The 25,079-nt window shown below is 37.6% G+C and overlaps 1 protein-coding gene across 1 annotated transcript; it reads right to left on the bottom strand.

Annotated features, from left to right (window-relative positions):
• Positions 1-1,274: 1,274 nt before the first annotated feature.
• On the bottom strand, positions 1,275-24,596 carry TUBGCP6 (tubulin gamma complex component 6). Its single transcript, XM_062491024.1, has 25 exons — positions 23,209-24,596; positions 21,566-21,729; positions 19,964-20,174; positions 19,296-19,469; positions 18,145-18,266; positions 17,747-17,822; positions 17,179-17,288; positions 15,280-15,371; positions 15,048-15,187; positions 13,310-13,459; positions 12,528-12,609; positions 12,362-12,450; positions 12,072-12,187; positions 11,314-11,452; positions 11,113-11,229; positions 9,594-10,893; positions 9,110-9,165; positions 8,658-8,850; positions 8,242-8,410; positions 6,789-6,930; positions 5,607-5,801; positions 5,230-5,362; positions 4,788-5,001; positions 3,507-3,706; positions 1,275-1,722 (listed from the first exon to the last, which is right to left on the bottom strand). The coding sequence occupies exons 1-25, from the start codon at positions 23,953-23,955 to the stop codon at positions 1,628-1,630; spliced, it is 5,226 nt and encodes a 1,741-aa protein (XP_062347008.1). The 5' UTR covers positions 23,956-24,596; the 3' UTR covers positions 1,275-1,627.
• Positions 24,597-25,079: the final 483 nt, after the last annotated feature.

Raw genomic sequence — 25,079 nt, forward strand, 5'->3', positions numbered from 1 at the left:
ACAAGGAATAACTTTTGCTTTGCTCTGCCCGGGGCTGTCTCACTTAGAACATCATTGCTGGAAGGAGGAATTCCAAGAGTGCTCAAGTACATCCAGCCAGTGTTTCCATGATCATCTTTGTTGTGTGTTACTGTTTGTGTTTATGTTAAAAGTATGCCCCAGGCAAACCACGGGACTCACACCATGCTCATGGGTCTTTCTACAATAACAAGCTACAAGGTCCCAGACATCAGATACTGCTCCCAAAGACCATCGGCTTCAGGACAAGACATCAGTACACACCAGAAGCCAAGCCTGTACATACACACCCAGTCCTGTAAATTCCTGAAGAACAAGTCAGGCAAACAAATAGGTCTCTGCCTCCCTGGGCAACAAAACAGATCAGTCTGCAAGCCACTTGGTCTTGCAATCCCCTTTTCTGTAGAACAAAAGGCAGAGAGTTAATTAAATAAAGCACAGATAAAGAAACAGCATAGAAGATGTATGTTACAACTGTGCACTACCATGTTTTGACACTGACTTTGGAATCAGAGCAGAAACATTGAGGTCAGCTTCACAGCTGGTATATTCTGTCTCTAATATTTACTTCTTGTTCAGGAAAAAAAAATCATAAAACTATCTATACATCATAAAATAATCTTATTCATAATCCATAGTCCTGGTAACATGCTAGCCAGACCTGTAGCTTTAAATAAATGTCACCTAATCAGACAATGAGTTCCTTATTAATATATCCACATTTTAACCAACCTTGACTTCGGAATCTCAAAAGTAACATATTTCCAAGCTGTCTCTCTTTAACATTCTCATATTATGACATTTAAAGTTCAATTGTCTCTTCTCACAATACAAAAGAAAAAAACAAAGAGGGAAAAGGAAAATTACACAAATATGATCATTGAGTTGAAAGCAGTAGTTGCAATATTTTGGGAATTACAGCTTTATTTTGCCTTAGTGATGCTGAATTTCTGTTTTAGGTGTTTTAAATAATCACCACAAAATAAGATGCATAGTTTAAATTAAGGATAAAGAAACTAAGTTTGGCACAAGTGTTCCAACAATTACCAAGTGCTTGAATAGTCAGATACTGTATCTCCTAGCAGACCACCTTGGCACATCATATCCTCTTCCACTGTGACTAAGAGTCTTAAAGAAACTAGTTAGATTAAGAATTATTATCAGTTTGAAAATAAACCACATCAAATAACAGGTACTAGTATCTGTGGGGACATTGGTACCTCATACCCATCTTCAACACTTTTAGAAAGCATCTGTTTATTTATTCCACATAAATGTATTTACATTAAAGGAAATTCACACCACTGAAAAGACAACATTTACACATTCACAGATATACAGTTTTTTTACTCTTTCCTGTGTTAAGACCAGGCACTCAGCTCTTCTACCTCTGCAATAATGCTAATAGCGATTTTTAGCAGATCAAACAACTGGCAGGTTTAGTGGATTTTAAGCATCATCATGCTCTGTACATGGTGGTTAGACTCTTCAAGCTTTTAGACAGCAGATTATTTCAATAAAGAAAAATGCCTCCTGCGTGGCATTTGCATAAGCTTCATAAGTGCATACATACAGATTCTGTTTTACTGTGTTATTGGTGATCCTTACTCTATAAGTTATCCTTGTAGTAGTTATTAAAATTAATTCGCAGCAGAAAGTCCTCCAAATGTGGTTGGTATCCTCTATTTACAAGCTTTGTTACCACTGGAAGAAAATAAAAATAATGTTAAGCTTCAACTAAGATTAACATAGTAAATTCATCCTTGACAACATCTGAGCCTTTCAATTAAAAAAAAAAAGCATAATGCAGAAATCTGAGAACAATAGAAACAAATGTATATTTTAACCTAAGGCAAGTCCATTATTTCTTTCTGGATTTTTAAAATATTTCAAATAAATGCAAAAGAAAGGCTATGTGTCAGTTCTAAGTGAAAGTGCATTATTCTAAAAAAGCATTTCCTCATCCAGTTGCTTTCATAGAAACATAGAAATCATAGAATCTTTCACAGTAAGATGGTGTGTTCCTATCATAATTTCAACTGACCAAGAAGTATGTTTAGGTCCTCAGGAGACCTCTGTGAGAGAAGCAGCTCTGCTGATGTTTTCATGAGCAAACCCAGTTGTGAGAGAGAAAACCAAAGAGAAATTCCTAGGACAAACCCCTCACACTCTATGAGCAAATAAACCGACTGCTCTAAACATCCTTAATTACAAAGGAAACAAGCCAATACAAACTCCCTAAGCTCACAAACATCCCATGCACTAATATCCAGGGAATTAGCAAGCAGCAGCAGCATGCAAGGCAGAAGGGGAGGTGTATCATTAGAAGGGCCCGAGCCAAAGCCATTGAAGTCCAGACAACTTTGTATTGGCTTTCAATGGATTCTGGATAAACCCACTGTGGAAAGAGCATTTTACAATACATGGTGACTGAAGGTACAAGTGGAGATGAACAACATATTTGTTTTGTAGTGCTTAATAAAGAGGGTGTAAAAAACTGGGTCACTCATAAGATTTCCTTACGGAATGGTCTATTAATCTCTGTCCATGAAGCAACCATAGATCTCGTAGTATGGGCTTAGGTGGCTCCCACAAGTGCTCTGATTTCCTGCAGAATTTGGAAGCAGCCATTCTAACTCATCCTGAAATATTTGTTTTTGGTCCTTTGATACCATTTTTGGACACCCTTAAAGAATAAAAAGGGCAGCTCATTTCCTGAAGAATATAGTCTGAACTAGAAAATAATCTAGTAAAATAGGTCTAAGAAAAGCAGTTGCACCTCCTTCAGGAATTCAAGATTTTTTTTTTTTTTTTAAAAAAAGGAACCCAGACCCCACAAACCACCTTTATACTACAGGAAGGATTAGTAATGTACTAAAACACAAGCAAGATCTGAAAGACAAATGGAAGGTAACCATTTCAGCACATTACAGCCTAAGATGACAGTGAGATGAAATTTTACCATGGTAAAGGAAGGAACATTTGGCAAATGATCCATGTAGTTGAAAAACTTGACTGGAGCATGTGCTGGGAGGCTCTCTGAGCTCTAGTCCAAAATGGGAATCTTAATTTCCACATCTCATACCAATGGCAAAACTTTTACTATTGCATAAATATCTAAAATCACTTCTGAGTGGTATCTAACTATCTCTCATGGCTGCCAATGGAAAGTTCCAGAACTCAATTCCAGAGAAAAGAAAAAAAAATGCATGCACGTAAGTATAGCTAAATACCAAGCACTTATTCTGTAAACTGGCAAAAAATTACAGTCAGTTTTGAAATATCTGTTAGATTTCTTGTGTGGACGTCTTAATTGATGCATACGCAGATCTTGGCAAATCACAATAAAGCAGTTTTCATTTGGGAACTACACTTCCAACACTCCCTAAGTATACAAATATTCCTAGTTTTACATTATACCACCAAAACATTCCAGTTGCCAGAAAAGTTAACCTTTTCTTCTATCTAGAATTTATGCACTTTTTTACCTTTGAATAAGAAATGGGAGTAGTACTTGAAGGTATTATACGACTGCTGCATCAGACCAAAGTTGGGATGAACAGCCATTTGCTTCCCTGCATCGAAGCTCCACGACTGAGAGATGAGCTGGCTGCGGAACTTCAAAATTAGGCTGAAGATGCTATGAATAATGTTCATCACAGGAGCTGCTTTCTCTGTCAACAGACCCCTAACAGAACACAAACAACTTCAAAAATTAGTTGATATAAATTATTGGTTGTAAAACTACAAATACAAAGGAGTGACAATCCTTTAGGTTAAAGATAATTGCTTAAAAAAAAAAATCCCCAACACTGCAGCCAAAAAATTTTAAACAAGGTGCCTCGATCTAACACAGTTTACTTTGCACTTCCAAGAAGCTTATATTTGCCTAGAGTATCTGATTTCTAGAATAACATCTGCCTTTGCAAAAGAGATGACAGTTAACAACACCATGCTCTGAGTTTCCTTAATCTCTCATCCTACCACCTGCTATCCAAACAGTATATCTAGGCAAGTATTTTCTGATTAAAACTCAAAAAGAGAGACATGAAAGGAAAGATTTCTTTTCTTGTGTATAATTTCTGTTCCTTATCATCTCCCTCCATCTCACCACTTCATCATTTCAGTGTACACTCTTCAAGAAATAACCAAATGAACTCTAGCTCCTTTCCTTTTAGTCACACCACCCCTCTGCCTCACATGCACTAACTATGGGGCTAAAAGCCTGCAATTCCTAAAAGATGGGTGTCTCTTGCACTGCTCATAAATCTAGAGAGAGGCATCTTTTTGTCCTTTCCAAGTCCAGCCCTGGTCACTGCACATATATTAAAAGCACATACATTGAACAGAAGATGCATTTTTCATCCTTCAGCAAGGCTTACTGTGCACACTACTCATGATGAATAAGACAGCAGTAATTTACAAATGATGGAGTGAAAGAAAAAAAAACTGTGGCATATGTGCCCTTAGTTTAGAGCTCTTAGCTTGGAGCTGTCCTGAGTAGACTGGAAGCTTGCAGAGGCATGGTGAACAGGAGAGGGAAGTAACTCAGGGAGTCCAGGGAGAATTGAAAAGGACTGACAGCTGAGGAAAAGTATCACAGTACAGACCTTGTAAGATGCCATGAAGTTTGTCTCTTACATAAGAACACTTTCATATGTAAATACTACTTAACGTATCACGTAGAAGTCAATTTTGCACAAATACATTAGGCTAGGACTTGCCACTCCCTTAACATGTATTTGAAGTAAAAGCAAAAGGTAGCTTGCCTGAAGATTGCTTTGTTGAGGTATTCAGCATGTGTTCTGTGAATTTCTTCTAGGTTGCCCACAGAAGACAGTTTGTTTCCAAATTCACACCATGTAACATGAAGAATCTGATTAGCAATGTAACCTTGAATTACTTTCACAAAATGCTGCATCTCATGTTTATACAGCTGGAGCTGTCGAAACTGAACAGAATTTGATGCACGACTCACTAAAGCTGGAAATAAAAGCAGAAATGTATTATCAGCCACAGAGACCATCTAAAATCAGAATTTCTAAAGGAATTAAGGTTTTTGTTAGTAGAGTTTGTTTAGAATGCCAAGGAAGATTTTAAAGAAAATTGTGGCTTTTGAAGTTTGACATGACTGTATATAAGCAATTGTCTAGCAGAGGGTGCTGAAGGCATTTTAAACAGGATGCCCCCTAGTTCACTAGTCACACGTACCAGTGCGCTTTAAGTGAAACCAAACATCCTTGAGAGTCCACACCATGTGCTTCAGCTGAAGCAAAAAAGAGAAAATCTTGTTGTATTTATTCATGCAGCTCTCAGTAATGACAATGTTCAGAGGCCAGTCAACCTACGAGAAATAAAAGAAAAAAAACGGAAATTGCAACATCACTTAAAATACAAGTATTTCAACAATTATTATGTATTTTAATAATGTAATGCAATGGTCGGGGTAAGTAAATCCTGTAGTCTCCATTACACATTATTTTATTCCATTCTTTGATACTGCATTCTTATTAATGTATTCACTTTACCATTGTACATAAGAACCATGGCATAACTGCAGTTTTCTACCTTGCTCCATGCCTCCTTACCTTGTACCTGAGCTCTAAGCAACTCAGAGCATCTGGTGCATTGGGCTTGAACATTTCTGGGAGATACTTGAGGGCAAAGGAAAGATTGGAAGCAAGCTGGGTGTCACCATGAAGACTGTACTGTAGTGCTTTATTTAGGATAGAATTAAGAACCAATGGATTCAGCAATTCACCAGGTGTTTGTCCTGATCCAAGCTAGGGATAAAAAAAAAAAAATAATCCTAATTATATCGTATTAATAAAAAGCCTTGGTTCTTGAACACAGGTGAACTAAAGCACAATGGTAAAGTGGTGACTACCCTGCCTTGACTGGAAGTTTTTACTTCTGCCATGGGATGCATAAACAGCCTAAGAAGCAACTTCTTAAGTATCTTCTGTTCACAGCATGAAGGTTATCTCATACCTACACTGATTTATTTTCCTATATCTGGTGTGTTTCAGGAGCTGCTACAAGTTCCTCCTGCAGGGGATAGAGTCTTTAGAAAGCCAGAGACCTAAGAAATTTATTTGACCTGAATCTCCCTATCTCATCACTTCAGTACTCTCAGAGGTTTACAAATAAAGCTATTCATCAAGTCTAAATCCCCAAGTGCTGTCCCTAGTTGGGTCTAAAGCATTTCTAGGACTCAGAGAAATGCATTAACTCTCCTACAGCCACCTATCTCCACAGGCAACCATCTATACTAGCCCTATATATAGGCTCTCTCCCCTACCTTGCTGTCTTCCCCATGAACACAGCAGCAAGTCATGAAAATACTGCCTCATCAGAGGGCCCAGCACTCTCTTCACATGCCCTCCCCTCTGCTCTCTATTTGAGGATGTTTAACGTAAGAGCAGGCAGCTTACAATACAGGCCTTTCCACTGGATTTTAGCAAATGATAACAGGTTCTTCCAGCCTTGCTGCCAGCAGACAGGAGGGGACAGCAATAGTGCAGCAGTTTTCACAGGAAGGAGTGAAAAACCCTTCCATGAGTGCTTATCTGTCCAAGACCTTTATTCTCTATCCTTACAACACTACTACAACACTTGCTACAGCCTTCTCAACACAGCTCAAAAGAGGAGAACTCCACAAGCCAGGATTCTAATTCACACCATTCCCTCACTCCCATCCAAATCAATTCACAGGCATCAAGGTAAAGCTGACAACCCAAACGCTGGGGTTAAGACAACAAAGCAAATACCTTCTCAAACAACAGGTCACTGAGTGACTGAGCAAACTCCCCGTCTTCCATTAACAAAAAGTGTCTCAATGCTTCAAAATGCTTCTCTACATTCAGCTCCACAAAGTAGTAATCAACTATTGCTTTGTTCACAAGAGAAACACTAAGAACAAAAACACAGAAAAGGTATTATACTTACATGCAACTCCTTCCTTAATGTTAACATTCAGCTGTGGCTACATCAGATTAATGCTCCAGTACTTAACTCTGCTATCTAAGACAAGATGTTATTCATATAGGCAAAAAACGTAAGACAAAAAAATCTTCATCCATTATATATCAGAATTAAAACTTACCACTTCACGCAACTGGGTTCTGAAAAACACTGAGAAAGTATTTTAAGACTGGCTACATAAAATGATCTTTAGAAAATGCTGCTAGACCTGGAGCAACATTTTATCAATAGCCTTCTTATCTCTGTCACCTACACAAATTAAAAGACTGCTAAATCCCCAGTAAGAATACACTAATTGAAAAAGCCTTGTCACCAGATATTAAGGGCAGATCTGTACTACAGTCTACGGTAGAGTGTAGGTATTCAACCTAGCTTTAAATAATTTAACTTGCCTATCAGGGTAATTCTGGCAGCACAAAAACTCAGGCTCAGTTTGCTAAATATGTGAATCTGTACACAGATCATTCTGGTAGCCAACCAGATGTTTAAAATGAAGTTAGACAACAACATCTTTCTACATTGCACCAAACTTTGAATATAGCATACTCAGAGCTAACAGAGGGAAACTTACAGAAAAGCAGATTCGAAAAAAAGTGTCTAGTAAAAGTGTGAGTAGATGTTTTCATGACAAAAGCTAATTTTGCACAAAGTAACAAAAATATTATTTTAATTTAATTTTAAAATTTTAATATTTAAACATATTTAAAATAGTATCAGCTATTCTAATTAAACCATCCAACATATATGTGGTTTCCTTATATATCCCAATAGTATCAAGAACAGCTTTTATTACCTAAGAACAGGCTAGAAGCTGGAGTTCCCATGGAAGCATGAAATATACCCTGATCAATATGAGATTTCAAGTAATCAGAAGATTTCTTTTTACTGCCTTAGCTTTCATCTTTCAAATATAAACTAGCACACATATTATAAAGAATACACCTTTGGAAAAGAACAATGAAACTAATGTTGTCAAAATCACTGCTGCATACAAGACTTCCCACTGAGCACTTACATTCCAAACAGACATTAAAATTTTTAATTTGCATATAAGCATCTAAGTTTAGGTTATTATTTATCACACAGCTCTGAACTTTTTAATTAGCAATGGGCCATTTACTGAATTACTTCTAGTAGCTAAGAGTAAATTTAAGAGATCTATGTGCAACTAACTCCTGTCTCAAAATAGAACACAACATTAATTGCAAAATTATTGCAGAATTCCTGACAAATACTCACTGAGATACAAGTGGAGCAGTAATAGAACGTTTCATCAGCACTGGCAAAGACAAGAGCTCACTCAGCTGTACAGCAGTTTCATCTGTTGCAGACTGCACCATAGGATCCACAGGAAATGTGTATGATCTTGGTATCACGTGATGCAAGAGGTGAGAAACTGGTGGTTCTGCTGCATTTAAAAATAAACAAACATAGTAAGTTACTGTATTTAAGAAGTTTAGAAAAACATTCCTATTAAACTCTGTATACGAACACCTCTAGGTTAGAAAATTAACATGTCGAAATGAATTTCTCATCTCTGTGCCTAGGAGCAAATTGTTTGGCCATTGCAGTTCATGGTAAGTCATGGCATTCAGCTTTCTTTCTCAAATTTACCACATCTTCTATTGATCTACTGTTCCAACAGCTCTACTCACACATCAAATCATAACTATCTTGATATTTTTCAATACAATACTGATCAGATAAGGTTTTCAAATAAGCTTTTTCTTTCTTCCACGTATCTTCCTCTTCACCATCCTCCTCCTTAGTTGTGGGAACATTAGCTTCAGAAGATAAAGTTTCTTGAGGCACAGTATCTTGTGGAATGGCCTTTTCAGGTTCTTCTCTCTAAAATTAATAAACAGACAAATTTTATGAGAGATGCTGGCTTTGTCTGTTCAGGCTTAATGTGTTCCTACATGTAACTGCCTTGCTGTTCCAAATGAAAAGAGCCTACTCAGCTGTGTGTTTCAGACAATATGATTCAAACAATATGATTTTACAGTGACTACTAGATTAGGAGAGAAATTCATTACCTTAAATACCAGTGTGTTCCAATTCTTCCAAAGGAAAAAAAGTCCTCTCAACAACCACTTCTGTTTCTTACCTGTAAGCTCTGTGAGGAATCTGGAGAATGGTCCTTGTTGACAACGTCTGTAATTACTGTAAATACAATTAAAGTCAGCATTTACTTAGACCTATGTATAATACTTGGTTCATACCTCAAATCTGCTCGTAAAGTTGCTTAAAATTCCTGTATAAACTATCACAGAAACAACCACACCAACAACAGTACCTCCCCACAGCCCCACACAGGCAATTTTATGCATGTTCTCTACTTAAGGACCTTAAAAGCCCTGTTTCACAAAGTTTCAGGCTAGTTTTTTTTAATGCTCTGTTTCTTGCATATAGGAGACAAGCCTAAGCTCAAATTCTTTCCTCTGAATTCTAGCACTATATGAAAAGTAATGCAAGGAATTTAGTGGAATAAGTTAAGGAAGAAAACTAGAAAATTTAGAAAATAAACATTCAGAGTTACTTTCACAAGCCCTTAAACGAATGCTGACTGAATAAACCTAATTTTATTTTACCTCCTTGTTTCTTTTCTATTGTATTTTCCTTTTTATTATCTCTACTGTTAGCATCAGGAAAGTCTGTAACACTGTCAGATATCTGTGACTGTGGCAAAGTCTCTTCCTTAACCTGTGATGGTTTTGCCTCCTTTCTGCTCCCCTCAGCAGGGGGTAACTCCTCACTGTACAGAAGCGTCTGAACTGTGGAGTCAGATGAAGAACCCAAAATGGTTTTACGATGAGGAATGGGATCATTTTCTGTAGATGGGGCCCACTTCCCTATTTGGATGCTTGACTGGGATGCGTGTCCAAATGGGCTCCAGCGGGATTTCAAAGGCTCTGTATCTGAAACCAGTTCTCCAATTTTGATGTGTGACTGTGAAGCGTGCCCATGGATGTTCCAACGAGGTCTGGCTGAGACCACCTCTGACACGTTTTCACCAATCTTGATATTGGCATCAGACACATGACCATGGCTGCTCCATCGAGGCCTTGCAGGAGCTACATTTGACACATACTCTCCAATCTTAATATTGGCTTCTGAAGCATGCCCATGGATGTTCCACCTGGGCCTTGAGGTCTCCGTCTCTGAAGCATATTCCCCAATTTTAATATGAGCTTCAGAAACATGTCCATGAATATTCCATCGAGGTCGTCTAGGTTCAATTTCAGAAGTACAGTTGCTGCTTTTTATATGGGAATCTGAAGAATGCCCATAAGGACTTGGATGTGGCTGGTAAGCATCCACTTGAGGCACATATTCTCCCACTCTAATGCTTGCATCAGATGCATGTCCATGAATATTCCACCGAGGCCTTCTGTCATCCACATCAAATACATTTTCCCCAACTCTAACATGTCCCTGCCAAGCTGCAGATGGTCTGAGAACTGTATTAAAATCATACTCGCTTTGCTGATGCAAAGGTGCATTGTCTTCTGGTGCTCCTCCCAAGACAGGCTGACTGTCACTCACTTGTGAAGTCTCAGAAAGATCCGAGTTAATATTTTGGAATGCTTCATCTAGCAAAGATCCTTGCATCCTGATGGCAACAGACTTTTCATCCTGTGACTTTGTTAAGAAATCATCTATATTCACATTGGATTCAGGCAAGGACTCAGCACTGTATAGAGAACTGCATGCTTTCTCTGAATTTTGGAGATTCCTTTCAGATCCTGTTGCTTTAGGCTCATCAGCATTATCATTTTCTGGCTCTGGCATGAGGAGTGCTTTGTCAGCAGAAGCAGCATATCCCTGTTCAGGCTCAGGCTCTTTTCTTCCAACTGTCTCATCAGAATGCAGAGGTTTCACAAAAGACACCTAAAAAGAAGTAATTATTACACTGTACGGCTAGTCACATATCAACCTACTAATTTAAGGTATCACTTTATTACAAGATTAAAAATTTTCCAATTTTTCTACCCACCTTGCTGTTACAGTGAACCTTGCATTTACTGAACTGAAGTGAGCCATGAAATTAAGTCCCTTTAGTGAAACTTGGAACAGCAACTTGAAGTGTGTGTAAGAAAATAAACTCACTTGTGAAGGTAGATCTTTCTCAACAGGATTTTTATCCAAAGCCAACTGGCACTGTTTATAAGGAATAATATCTAATTTTCTCCTGTAGTTTCCATCTGGAAGTTTTTTAAGCATTTCCTACAAGTAAAAAAAGAAAGAAGTCTTTAAGTACCAAGTACCAAATTTGCTAAATTACATTTTTAACATATTTTTAGGAGATACCTCAGTGCGTTTTTGATCTTCTAACAGAAACTTAAGACGGGCTGTTTCCAACTTGTGCCGCTGGATTTTCCATAATGTTCTTTGTTCCCTACGGGCTGCATCATCAGAAAGTTTGCTATAATGGTCAATTAATTCCTGCCTAAATGAAGGTAAAAAGAAAGATAAGTTGCAGATTTCTGCACACTGATTTTCATCTTCTCTTCTAAAGAATAAGACTTTTTAGCACTTCAGAACTGAGAACTGGTTCTTAAAATTTAGAACCCAGAGGCTTCAGTCACAGAGAATAAACAGGTGGAAAACACAGATCTGTATTTTTAGTCAACGTGTATCTGTGTTAACTATTTTTAGTAGGTCACTCATTTGGCTTAAGTAATTTTAGATGGAACAGAACAAAGGGAAACATTGATCTAATTCCAACTGCTTTTTACTTCTGCTTTGACATAGATGCGACCATGTTTGCTGTGGGCTCTGCTTTTAAATTGTAAGATGCGGTCAAATTTTTTTCCTGCAATCTTGATTAGAGCAAAACTCAGACTGGATAGGGTTGGCACAAATGGGTGGGTCCCAGATTTTCTGGCCACTAACCATTCATAATAAAATTGCTCAGATTACCAAAAATCCTTACATCCATCTTCTAACTACAAATGTTACCCTTGTAGAACAATGTCTGCCAGCTACTAGTACCATACATTTTAACATACAATAATTTTTTTCTGAGATCTTTATTATGGTTTTGAAGACTACTCAGATACATTTACCTTGCCTTTTTCTCCAGTTCTTCTTCTAAAGCTTTCAGTCTTTTTTCTCTCTCTCTAAGCTCTCGGGCATAGCTGAAATCATCATCGATCTCCTCCTGCTTTATCGCAAGACGACGCTGCATAAATATTTAACACTTTTAAAAGCCATTGTCAACACCAGCTGTAATACACAAATCTACAGGAAGTTCTTATTTGTACACCATGAGCTATTAATTCAACTTCAGTACAACTTATCCTTTCATTTGTTTGCCAAAGAAAAACAGTTTGCCTCTAGAAACAGAGAGAGATACCTCTTGGTCCCTTGCAAACTGCTCTTTCAGCTTCTGAAACTGTTCTCGTTTCTTTGCATCCAAAGCCATTCGTTCTGATATTTGCTTGTCTGTATTAAATTCAAGATACTGTTAGTTTACATTAACAAACCCACTAGAAAACACATAAAATTCCACTATAACTTACCACTAATGGCTTTCAGTACTTTGCTAGCAGTTTCCCGAGCATGAACAATTAGTTCTTGTTTGGCAATTTCCATGCGCAAATCCTAAAAAAAACCAAAACAAAACAAAAGAACAAACAAACAAACAAAACAAAAAAAACAACAAAAAAACCCCACCCCCACACATACAAAGAACAAACAAAACAAAAAACAAACAAACAAGCAAAAAAACCCCCAAAAAAACAAAAAACAAACAAACAAAAAAAAAACACCAAAAAGCCAAGGTGGAATTTTTTCTCTTATCTTATGACTTGAAATACACTGTTGCAAAGACAGATGCACGTTTTATAATGGGTATTAATCAATAAATATAACAAAAATATGAATAAAACAAATAAGCAAATGCAGAATCTACAAACTAGTACTGAAAGTTAATATTACCGATTTTAAAACAAATCAAATCCATGTAACATATACACTAAATTGATGGAATCTGAAGGCCAAAAGTCACCTTGTAGCTAAAATGTTTTGAAAAAAAAACCAATTAGCTAAGGAAATTACAAATAATCTTATCTGGTTACTAATTAGTTTATCTCATTTGTTAAATTAGAATCTAACAGTCTTTTCAGTATAGGATAAACCTATACTTTTAAAAGCTATATTAAGTAAGTTTATTTACTGCAAGTAAACCTGCAATTAATCCATGAAAATTCTGATTATAAATACAAATTCTTTAGCCATTATAACAAAAATTAAAATTGACTATTAAAAAAAATCATAATGAGGTATTCCTTTATTAATTTACCTTTTCCTCCTTGCTTATGGAACTATACCGGGCAATTCTTTCCATTCGACCCACATACACTGCACAATCTCTCTCTATTTCTTTCAGTTCTTCAAGTGAAAAAATAACTGAAATCCGGGGAACAGGTATATCTGACCAACATATATAATGCTGAAAAATGAGAAATCTCCTTTTACATACATTTTTTAAAAGTGTATAATTTCATATTATGAATTCACATTATACTTTTTTTAAACTCAGTTATGGTTCCAGACACTGACACAAACCTCCATACAGGATCTAAAGCTTTTATTGGTATCATCTTTTGGCATTTATATAATTCAAAGTAGGAGACAAAGGTCCACAACTTGGATCACAGATCAAATTCTTAAGAGTTCTGTCTTTGATGCATGCAAATTTAATGCGTCAAATTTTCCTTTTCTGAATATCCAAATTAACTGAGCATGAGTAACTCAATGTTGAATGCATCTCTCCTGTCAAAAGTTAGGTTTTGTTCATTTACATCCCCCACAGATCCCTATTCTGTAGGAACCCTCTAGGACAGAACTAAAACCCCTACAGAAGAGTGCTCCACACAAGACAAAACTCAAAACTATGGCCAGTGCACACCACAGCGATCCTATTCTTTAAGCATACCTGGTCTTCCTACTGTGCCTCAACATCCCTAAATCTCTGAAGTTATTCTATTCAGTGCAGAAAACAGATTACTGAGCTTGAAAGAAAACAACAAACAAGTGCACAAGCACACTCACACTAGATTTCCCCAGGTAAAAGCCCAGAAGATGGGCAGTATTCCTGGGAATGCATTAGCCTAAGCAGAAGGGAAGACCCAGGTCTTGAGGGCATTATCAAAAAGGGATGAAACGTGCCTGGCACTCTCAGACAGATGGAAGATGATTGAATCTGGGTGCCATACGACCTGGAGGAAGATACTGTGTTAGTGACGCATAAAGCTGTAACGTATCATGGAAGTGATGGCTGACACTTTTACTAAGAGCCTAGTACTAGTGGCAAACCTGAGTCATGGTCTGGGAATGGTTAGCACAGCAGACTCAGGAGAACTGACACAGGAACATTTCACTTGAGGTATTGGGCTTATACCTGACACTACACAGCTGATAAGGAGCCGCTCTGCTATGTCAAGACTGAGCAGCTCTGACCTTGAAGAGGGCAGTAGCTACCTGGGAATGTCTACAGACCTTAGACACCTCTCTGGTTGTTTTGTTTTTGGACATATAGAGAGAACAGGGAAGACACAAAGTAGTTCAACATATTTTTCTTATCAAGGACAAGAATTGTCCTGCAAAATACCAATGAACAGAACTACTTAAGCACTTCTTGAAAATGTAGTGATACAGCTGGAAGAGTTATGCAGAACTGAGCCATGACCTGGTAAGTGAGGCAGCTTTAAACCAAAAAGGAGAAGTGCAAGAAGTGGAAGGCACTTGCTTGAATGCCTAAAAACATTTCTGCTTTCAATACAAAGAAAAGAAATACAGCATGTGCATTGTATACAATAAATCTGATGGTGTTAATGTGTATTTCTGCAGTGAGGTGGGAGCAAATAGAGTGGATAATCAGCTTACAAGTATCTGAGAGCAAGCAATTGCCTTTCATGATCCTACTTATGCAATACCAGGTTTTGATAAAGGAGTGAACTTGCTAAAAATCTAAGACTCTTGCTCTAGAGTGACATGATTTTCTCAATGTAATAGGAAGGAAGCAACCCAAAACTTACCCTAGGACAGCATAATTTCAGCAAGTTTATGGTTTTCCCACATATGTATACATCATTAGCAATATGTTTAAGAAATACAGGGACACAGTCTTCTACTTCTTTTGAAATCAAAACATAACCGTGAGTCCAGTAATGTTTATCTATGTAACAAAAAGATAGAAATATATCTCTCAGTTATTTAATTAACAGCACAAGTTATATAAATTAGAAATGCTTCATATATATACTGTACCTCTGAAACAAAGATAATCCTCATTCACCTGAATCATAAATTCTCCATAAACATCTCTGAATACACCACTGTATACCCAATCATAGATAAATCTGAAAAAAAAAATTGTACAATATTGAAAATCAGTCCTTTTGCATTCTCTCCTTTATTATAACCAAGGAGTTAGTATGTTCTTTAAACTCCCAAAAGACACAAACTAAAGGCAGGATAAAAAAAGCCATCAATTAAGTGCTGTGAAATTTAAATATACAGGAGACTGTGGCTCTATACTTTTCTTAAACTATTTTTAATAGAATATTTCAGCAATAATTACTTCAGATATGAGAACAGTGGCTCAATTAAAACAATGGTTTTATTCCTGCATATCAATTTACTAAATATATATTAAAAATATATAGAAAAGTTCACAGCACAGCAAGGGCATAGCAAGAGAAAAGCAGAAAGGATTTGTTTTAAACAGAGGTGATATCAGCAGGGAGGAACTAAAAGGGTATAAAACAAAGATGCAATATGAAGCACTTTTTCCCCAGACTCAGAGGCATTTTTAATATACATGCAATGATGAGAACTACTATTTTGACGTATTTATTCATGCATTTTCATATTTTCTCTGTGGGAGCCAAACTTTTGAAGAAATAAAACCCCCACTATTTTTATACAACACAATCTGAGGCTATAGACAAAAAGTCTCAGAGGTCCTGGAAGATTTTTTTTTTTTTTTTTTTTTTTTTTTTTTTTTTTTTTTTTTAGTTAGCACTGTGCAACAAAGAGGAAGCATTTAACACAGCAACCACTGCTCAACTTCAAGGTTCTAAGTAAAAATTTAAGAACACTTAAATTATGAAATCTGATACTTCTATTATTTATTTGAGCAAAAACTTGTATTATTTAATTTCTTTCAGGTTAATAAATGAGTGGGTAACACGTTTTGCAGATAACAGAGGTTTTCCTCCAGGGTAGTCCTGATCATGTATAATTGATGCTTCAATAGATATCTGCAGCAAATTTAGAAATCGGTGCAGCAATACAGACTTTTTTAGGTTCCATGTGATGCCCTTGGTATTTCAGAAATCTGCTTTCCTTCTATAAATAGCAGGGTAAGAGCTGTGAAGATATTTCAGTGAGGCTTCTGGTAAATCTGAAATGAAATTTCTCTCAAGATCATTTAATGTAGAAGGAAGAAAACACAAGACGGGGAGCCACAGGAAGAATCTGAAGTTTAGAGCATTTTACTGACTTTCATTTTTTCTTCTAAGTATTTTTACGCCTATTATGTAACATTGCAAATGATAATGATAAACTACTGCTATAATTCCTGTAAACAGCTATTAAAAAATTGACTATCTCTTCAGATGTCTATAAACTAACAATTTCTAAACTGATGTGCACTGCTTAACAAAACTGTTGCAATCCAAGGAATTCTACTTTTAATCACTCCTATTATCAGTCAGTTACATGTACTTAACAAACAACAGATATTTTATTCATTTTTGCTTACTAAAAAACCCATAACAAAAAGACTGTGGAAGAAAGCATGAACTTCCTCAGTTTGTACAACAAAATAAACTTGTCAGTTTCCAGTTTCAGGATTTTAACTGAGGTATGAGAAAAAAAAAGAAGTTTATCCAAATCTTATATTCCAATATGAATTTCCATGGCAAGAAGCAAGAAATAAGTATGATTTACATGTATTTATTTACTAATCTAGCCATACATATCCCCTTGCATTGTTAGCGAGAGGACAAAACAGCAAAATTAACTAATTTTAATACAGACTGCATATACTACACGTATTTTTTTCTGAAAATATTAAAAGCCATTGTTAAACACACAGTTACTCATCAGTTTACCAATTCATAACTCTTAAACTCAATTATGCAGAGAACAGTATGGACACACCTTGTGTATGGTTCACAGCTTGTCTTCAACAAAGACAGAAGAACTGGATAATGCTCATTGCTACAGTTGTTGAGAGCCTCTTTGTACAGATATGAAAGCAATTTAACACCCTACAAAATAAAAATACTTTAACATTAGGCAACAAACTTCACAACAAATTTAATAATAAAAATACATGGTTTTACATATTTCACCAGACACAGAAGGTAGGATTCATCTCACTTCCTCCATCTATCTGCAATTAAGATCACTTTACCTGAGCAAGTTACCTCAAGCTCCCTTTATGATCTCCAGAGAGAAACAGGTATGTTTAGAGTTGGATTTACATTACCAGAATTACTATTATTTTGAACCCTTTGTTTATTTTAGGAATTGAAAACACTGGACAAATTTCCAAATTTTTAAGTATCTGGAGAAAGGACTGGAGTGTTTTAATGGGAGGTCCAGGACCATAGCTTTGCTAGCAGAGAGACCAAAACTAAGTATTTCATGTAAAATCCAACATAATTTGAAGAACACTAACGATGCAACCCAGAACAAACATAAAAACACCAAACAAAAAAATCACCGTAGGAAAAGAAGCACCAGCTCCACCACTGATCCCCAGTGCTGTTGTTCCTATTCCACACAGTTCAGCTAAATACCTAAAAAACAGTATTAAAACACATTAAAAAATTTCAACCAGGAGTCACCAAGATCAGTGATGAACTTTGCTGAATTTGAATATTGTACAACAATCATATTGTCTGCTGAGTGATGACAGGGATAACAAAGAAACTGAGTATAAAGACCTTGTACGTTTTCCCTAGAATAGGCTAGATATAAAAAAAAAAAATCTGTAAAACAGAGCAAAAATACTAATAAACTAAGTAAGAATGCCCATGTAATTGGTCTTTTTTAGTGCATATGACAAGATTGCATTTTTTCTGCTATGAACAGCTTAAACATTTAATACCATTCTCTTACCTCAGCTGACGACCTAATTTTCTGAATAGAAAGCTGATTGTTAGAAGACTTAAAGTGGGAGGTGTAGACAAAACACAGGCTCGGTAATATTGAAGATACTTTCTCAGTCCACTTGTGAATGCCTGGTATGAACAGAAAATATTTAGTCTTACTGTGAAAGCTGTTAGCAGTCTGTCAATATCTCTCATCAATGGCATTGGCATGAAAACAAACCTTTTAGTAAAACTAATGGCATATGCAGGTAAGGGGGTCTTGCACATCAAAGTAAGGGGCAGGTGAGGATCCATACAATTTCAGACATTCCAATGAGCCAGATGACTCCTCTATACCCTTCACACATGCAGTGCACAGAGCCTATAGCCATGCACAGTGAAATAAAGCATCTTGGTTCAGCTTCTTTGACTTGTCCTTCGAGGAGCCCCTCACTCTCTACAATACCGACTCAGCGAAACCCAATTCCTTACTTTTATACCTGAACTGGATACCGCAAAAAACTCATCTAGAACTTTATCTAAAAAAAGAGACCTCCTTAACAGAAATTGAATAACATTGCTGTATATCAAATATTCAGAATGAATCCATTTTCATAACTAATCCTAACTTAATTCTATGCGTTAGGAAGAGATTAAATCACCAGACATTACAGAGTTTACTTACAGCTCAATATAATGTACAGAGGACAGACGTGGAAAATTTGCACTTAATCTTGATCCAAGGAAAAGTAACTAAAGCTATTCAATATTGTATTTCTCTACCTCAGTTTTTATTTTTGAAAAAATAAACACAGTGTATTAAAAAAGTTCTTATGTTTTAATTTTATGCATTTCTCTGTATAAATACGTAATGTTTTTTAAGCATTTAAAAAGTTATAGTTCTTTAGTCCACATCAGAACAACATGACTAAACAAATCACACTTCAGGTAACAAAGACATTTCACTGCATGTTTCAGTGCAAGCAAGCCCTCAGCACAGAGAACTGTGATTTAAGTACAGCAGCACTGTTCCTTGCTGACCTCGGATGGAGCATTACACTAAAAATACTTTGCAGTTTTGCAGAATGCAGAAATTCCAGCTTTACATAAAATCAGTCATCTTCTCTACCTCAGATAATTGGCCCATTAAATCTAGTTGATTTAATACAACTGTTTTACCTGAAACACGAGTCCTTTGCTGTATGAGGAATCCAAAACTGGCTGAAGAGAAAATCGACTCAGCCGTGTGTAATAGGTTCCATACTCTGCAACTTCCGAGAGCAGGTTGTGCATTGTCTCTGGTGATGTTCCAGATACGTAGACCCCCTCCTTTATCACAAATGACTGAGCAGCCTAAGAAAAAAAGAAGCAGATTCAACTATTTCAGAGCTGTATTCTTATTTAAAATAGTAAACACACACAAAAATATTAGCAAATTTTCAGTTTAGATACTCAGGTGACTGAGACTATATAGCTAGGACAATGAGACAAATGTCGAATTGTAGCAAAATTGTAGGAGTATGAGTGATGCCTTCAAATATATAGAATAAGACTCATTATCTAATTCCTTAAAGAAAATCCAATTTACAAAATTATTTACACATCTATTCTCAAGTACTCATAAATCTATTTTCCCTTTAGAGAGCTACAAAAACTCTTAGCCTATTTCAGTAACATAATTACTACAACATATAAATATTGGTTTGTTGACATTGGGCAACATTAAACCTCTTAACACTAGCCACAACTGCAAGATCTCAGCAGAAATAAAAGTATTGAAGAGGAAACCTCTATGAAGGAAAAACCAGAAAGACTTGACTAAGGAGTGCAGATAAAATCTCCCCCACCTGGTTGAGTGAAAATGTAGTGGATACCACACCAATGAGGACATTCAAGACATCCTTAACCAGTTCAGGTTCTTTCACCAGCACAAGCTGAGGAAGCTGAAGTACAGTATTAGTAAATAGTTGCAATTCCCCTTCTCGAAGTTTATAAAATTTGTCAAAAGCTTCTCTCCCAGCTTCAGTAAGATATGGTTCCTCTTTTTTACCAGGTGGGCTGTGTCAGAGTAAACACAACATTACAAGGTGATTATGTGAAAAGAACGAAATACCTCTCATACAGAAAGAAAAAAGCATTTCAGAGTTTTGTACTGAGTTCCTCACAGAGAAGTCAATTATAACATACTTGTAATATAAATTTTTAAGGGAATGTACATTCAGTCAATGAAACCATAGCTCAAGCTCAGTGCAGAGAAGAAATACGTAGATAACTTGAACATCAGTTCAGAGACAGAATCCTTGACACAGAACTACCAGCTGCTTTTATGGCCTTCCCTGATGCACTTTTCACACTAGGAAACCAAGGCCAATAAATGCCATATTTCCATGGTTCATTTAATGCTAATATTCAAATAAGTTAAAGAGTAATATGCTCAAAGTGATAGAACAAACTTTTAATAACACATTTTACCTCTTCTCAGTAAAGATTACTATCCCCTCCAAAACAATGTCTATTTCCAATTCTTCCAAAATTTCAAAATTCTTGTAGAAGGTATTACACAAAATCTGTCAGGCATATGGTCTATATATGACTCTTTAGACCTTTACAGTCTAAACAGCAGCAAGAAAAAATGTCTTGTTCTTGGAAAACAGCTCAAGTGGGCTACAGGGACTTTGAAAAATCAGAACAGGGAACTTCTGAGTTTCTAAGGCTCAGAGATGAAAAAACACTGTTTAACAATGCAACAGCACACCACTAGAATATTATTTAAAATTACAGAAAACATACAGAGCAAGGCTTCTCCAAGAATCAGGCACACCACTGTCCATTTGAAATGTCAGGATACCTGCCATACTTGCCTTTTCTTTTCCCTTCCATTTTAGGGGAGCCAGGAACCCTTAACTGGACTGCAGAGAGCTTTCTCTCAGGAGATTAATCTTCTACTCAAGAGCCAAAAGAACTAAAAGTCTAACTAGACCACCAAGAAATCTGTTATAATTTTCTGGTTTGTCTACAGGCTGGGGAAAGGAATACAACAGTGGGAGATATTTGTTTAATTCTTCTACTGCTATACAATTACCACTTTCTCTTTTGAAACTGAAAATAGGAAATCATTTTAGACTGAGACAAATTGCATAGCACACAATAAGTCAAAATAGTTAGAAAAAAAGTTGCATATCACACAAACAGCATTTTCCTAATTCCTTCATTTTTTGACAAAGACGATTTTATCTCTTCCTATGAAACTGCTGCACTCTAAGAACCAGTTTGATGAAACCACACAACCTCTATTCCTTTATCCCTATCAATGCAGTGTACTGAAATCTCTGAATTAAACATGCTCATTTCACTATTAATACTGAGGTCATGTGGAACTAAGATGCAATACACATTCACACATTTGCATATGGTGCATAGTAAGTTTACCAGTAACATCAGACACATACTACCCAATTCTTTCCCAACATCTTCGCTTGCTGGGTCCATATGTAAGCACTGCATCCCACAAGTCTATGTCTGGAGTGATGCTCGGCTCTGACTGAGAATCAGGAGTCAGATTGGATGCTGACTGGAATCCCTCATCTTCTGACTGGTCTATACTTTGGGGAACCTGTCAGAAAGAGTCCAAATATGAGACATGAAAAGAATCTTACTGAAGATATATTTTCTAAAGAAAAATATGTTTTTGCTATCATTCATGACCAAATGACTCTATGTGACCCAGCCTCTCTCACCTACACTCCCATTATATCAATTTTTAAGTTTTTATTGTAGGCACTCTTTTCATTTGATGAGTCTCTAAAGGTATTAATGCCCATACTTAAAAACAAATCACCTTCAAAATAATATACTATGCTTGTTGGTGTTAAACTTGAAACTTTCTTGTTTGGCAAGCATACTGAGAATGGAGAATCTCAGGTATGGACATTCAACAATATGTAGCATTAATAAAATCATACTGCTCTGCCATTTGTTCCAGGCAAATGATCCAGGACCCAAATCTTCAAACTTGTAAACATTTTGTTAACTATGACTAACATAATTTGTTTCCTAATTCATATGCAGAAAATCTGTAAGTGTCCAAACAGTGTATATGCCACATCCTCAACTCCCACTCAACGGGAGCCATACGTGCAGAACTGTCCTCAATTTTAGTTAAAGACAATCACACCCACATCAAAAGCAGCATATTCCTCATGAAACTGAAAATTTTTCAGTCTGATGGAAAGAGTTTAGCATTAACTCAAAAAGGTTCTGCCTCCTCTAGGTTACAATTTACATCCATATGTGAACACTGAATGGCAAAGCGTTTTCTATTTCATGTGTTTGCCTTCAAGTTTCAAGTCAGATTCTGAATTAAAGGAATTAAAGATCTATCCATATGTTAAACAAGATAAGGATCTAAGGCTAGGCTACAAATAAGCCTACCTACACACAGTAAAAATTGAAAGAAAGAAGAAACACTTTTAAAGTGTATCCAGTACTTCTACGAGAATAAATCAGCAAAAATAAACAGAACAGACAGCAAAAGAGGAAAAAAGATACAGTAGAAAATGTACACATTGAAAAGGTGAAAGCACAATTGGAACTAGGCCATTTAACGGGGAAAAAAAACCAAACAAACTCAGAAAAAAATGATTTAACAAGCCAAGACGACAACACAGCAAGTAAGGTAACGCAGTCTGAACTGCAAAACACATGCAGACAGGGATGCTTAGGCAGTCAGTCTGAGCACTGACAAGCAATAACGCAGAGAAGTTCAATAGACAAAACAAGCAAAAAAGCAAGCAAAAAGGTTGATAGGGCAGGAAAGGTACGGATACAGCTGATGGCTTAAATTCATAAAGCCTATGGCCACATGATGGCTTTTTGACACAGCTACAGGGCAAGAACAAGATTTTTGTTATCATACATCTCCAGAAAGCTTATCTGGTTCTCTGCAAAAGAATGGATCCCTACTCCATCTTGAATTCCAGTGCTGTGTGCTTCTATCACCAATTAAACTGTTACCTACATTTTAAACTATAGTTTCAAACTGACACATGAAAGCATGCATACGCTCATTAGTCCAAAACAAATGATACCGTACTTTAATTGCAAGTCCAGACAAATCTGCATTGTCAGGCATTGGTGGTAAATCCAACTTGATGTCCATATCATACGTACGGCTGTGGACAAGAGCACCGAAGAGTGAGACACGCGTTTCTTTCTCAAACTTGTCCCCAGCAGGACAGCTCCGTGAGAACAGCCCTATGGCAGGGAGTCCAGTGCCAGGTGCAGCCTCCATGATCTGAAGCGTCTGCTGAATTGTGTCGTTGAACTGACATTCTTCATTTGTTATCAGAGACTGTATGTCAGCTTCAAACACACTTACATCGTAATAATCATAACCCTGGTATTTGACATTCCTCCCAACGTATTTGTTGTTCAGAAAATAGTCCTTTTTTTGTGGTACCAGCTGAGGAGGACCTGTTCCAGCAAGCTGTACTAAGAGATCTAAGACAGAATTGACTTCAGTAAATGGTAAACATTCAGCTGTTTCCAGTTCCTCCACGAGATTCTCCAGTCTATCCGCTCGAGCACCTAGGCCAGCAACTCTCAGGTTGAAAGACAGCATCAAAATTTTGTTTTTCACTGGGAGTCTGGAAACGTTCGACTGCAGCTTACGAGCCTCATCTTGAAAAAGGTTCATGAACAAGGCATTATAAGCAATCCTTTTCAGATTTTGCTTAGCCCTTCTCTTGCTGATCTTCTGCCTGCCTAAGTGAACCTTCCATGGCAAACCTGTTAAGTGTGCTTCACACAAGTCACTGAACAACTGTGTAATGCTCTCCATTCCAAATGAAACTGTCAGGTTTTAGCAGTTACAGTCTGGGTCTCTGATTTCATGGGAAGGAAGACCTGAAAAACATCAGGGAAAAGAAGAAACTCGTAAGGTGCATAAGAAATTGGTGAAACAGCCCAAAAGAAAAAAGAACTGACTTCCCACATATTTAGGGGATGAGCTATGAACAACCCACTTTAACTTTCATCACCACTGAAGTGATGGTGCGGGAAGCTTAATTCCAGATGCCCAATTTTTCTCGGCAGACTGAAAAAAAAAAAAAAGAGAGAACGTTGTCCTCATCTAATCCCGGACTCCTGCGGGAACATCTCTACCTTTTTCCGGGAGATATCCATCACCTCCCTCCCCACGCGGCGGTGCCTTCAGCCGCGGGCAAGACGCGGGAGGTGATGGCGACTGAAGGCGAGCGCACGGCTGGGCTGGAGGGCACCCGCCACCACCGGGGCGCTCCGGAGCACCCACCGAGCACAGGCGGGGTACGGGCACCCCCGGAGGAGCTACCAGCGGCAGGGCTCACCCTGAGCATCCAGCCGGGCCCGAGCACGGCGCGCCAACCTCCCCAACCCCCCGCCCCCAGCAGCGCCCCGCGGGACCGCTCCTCACCTTTCCCGGCCCTCGGCCGCCGCCCGGGCCGTACCTGCTGCGCTGCAGCGGGAGCGGGAACGCGCCACGGCCGCGTCCCGGCGCCGCCGACGTCACCCGAGCGCGCCCGGGCCCGCCCCGCCCCCAGCGAGCCGCCCCTCAGGGCCCGGCCCCTCAGACACGGGCACGGAAAACGCCCCTTTGCGCCGTCCGTGAATCTTAAGGCCATTCCTGGGCCACTCACCCTAAACGCTGTTCCCTCCAAATATGTAACACGCTAGTGCCACAAAACGATGAACCGCGCTGCGGCAGGCAACTGCAGCCTTGTGACGGTCTTCTGAAACAGATTTACCAAGAGTACACCGTTTCCTCTCTTAATAGAGACTTAGAAAAATACGTAGCAAAATGCAACATTAACGTGATTCAAATACTATAAATTACATTGAACAAGAGCAGGGAAAGGGGAAAGAGCTGAGCTATGTCTCAGAAAACGCTTTTTCATTAAAAATGCCGAGTTAAAAGTAAAAGGGAGA

Source organism: Cinclus cinclus, chromosome 4 (assembly GCF_963662255.1).
Source record: "Cinclus cinclus chromosome 4, bCinCin1.1, whole genome shotgun sequence".
NCBI lineage: Eukaryota > Metazoa > Chordata > Aves > Passeriformes > Cinclidae > Cinclus > Cinclus cinclus.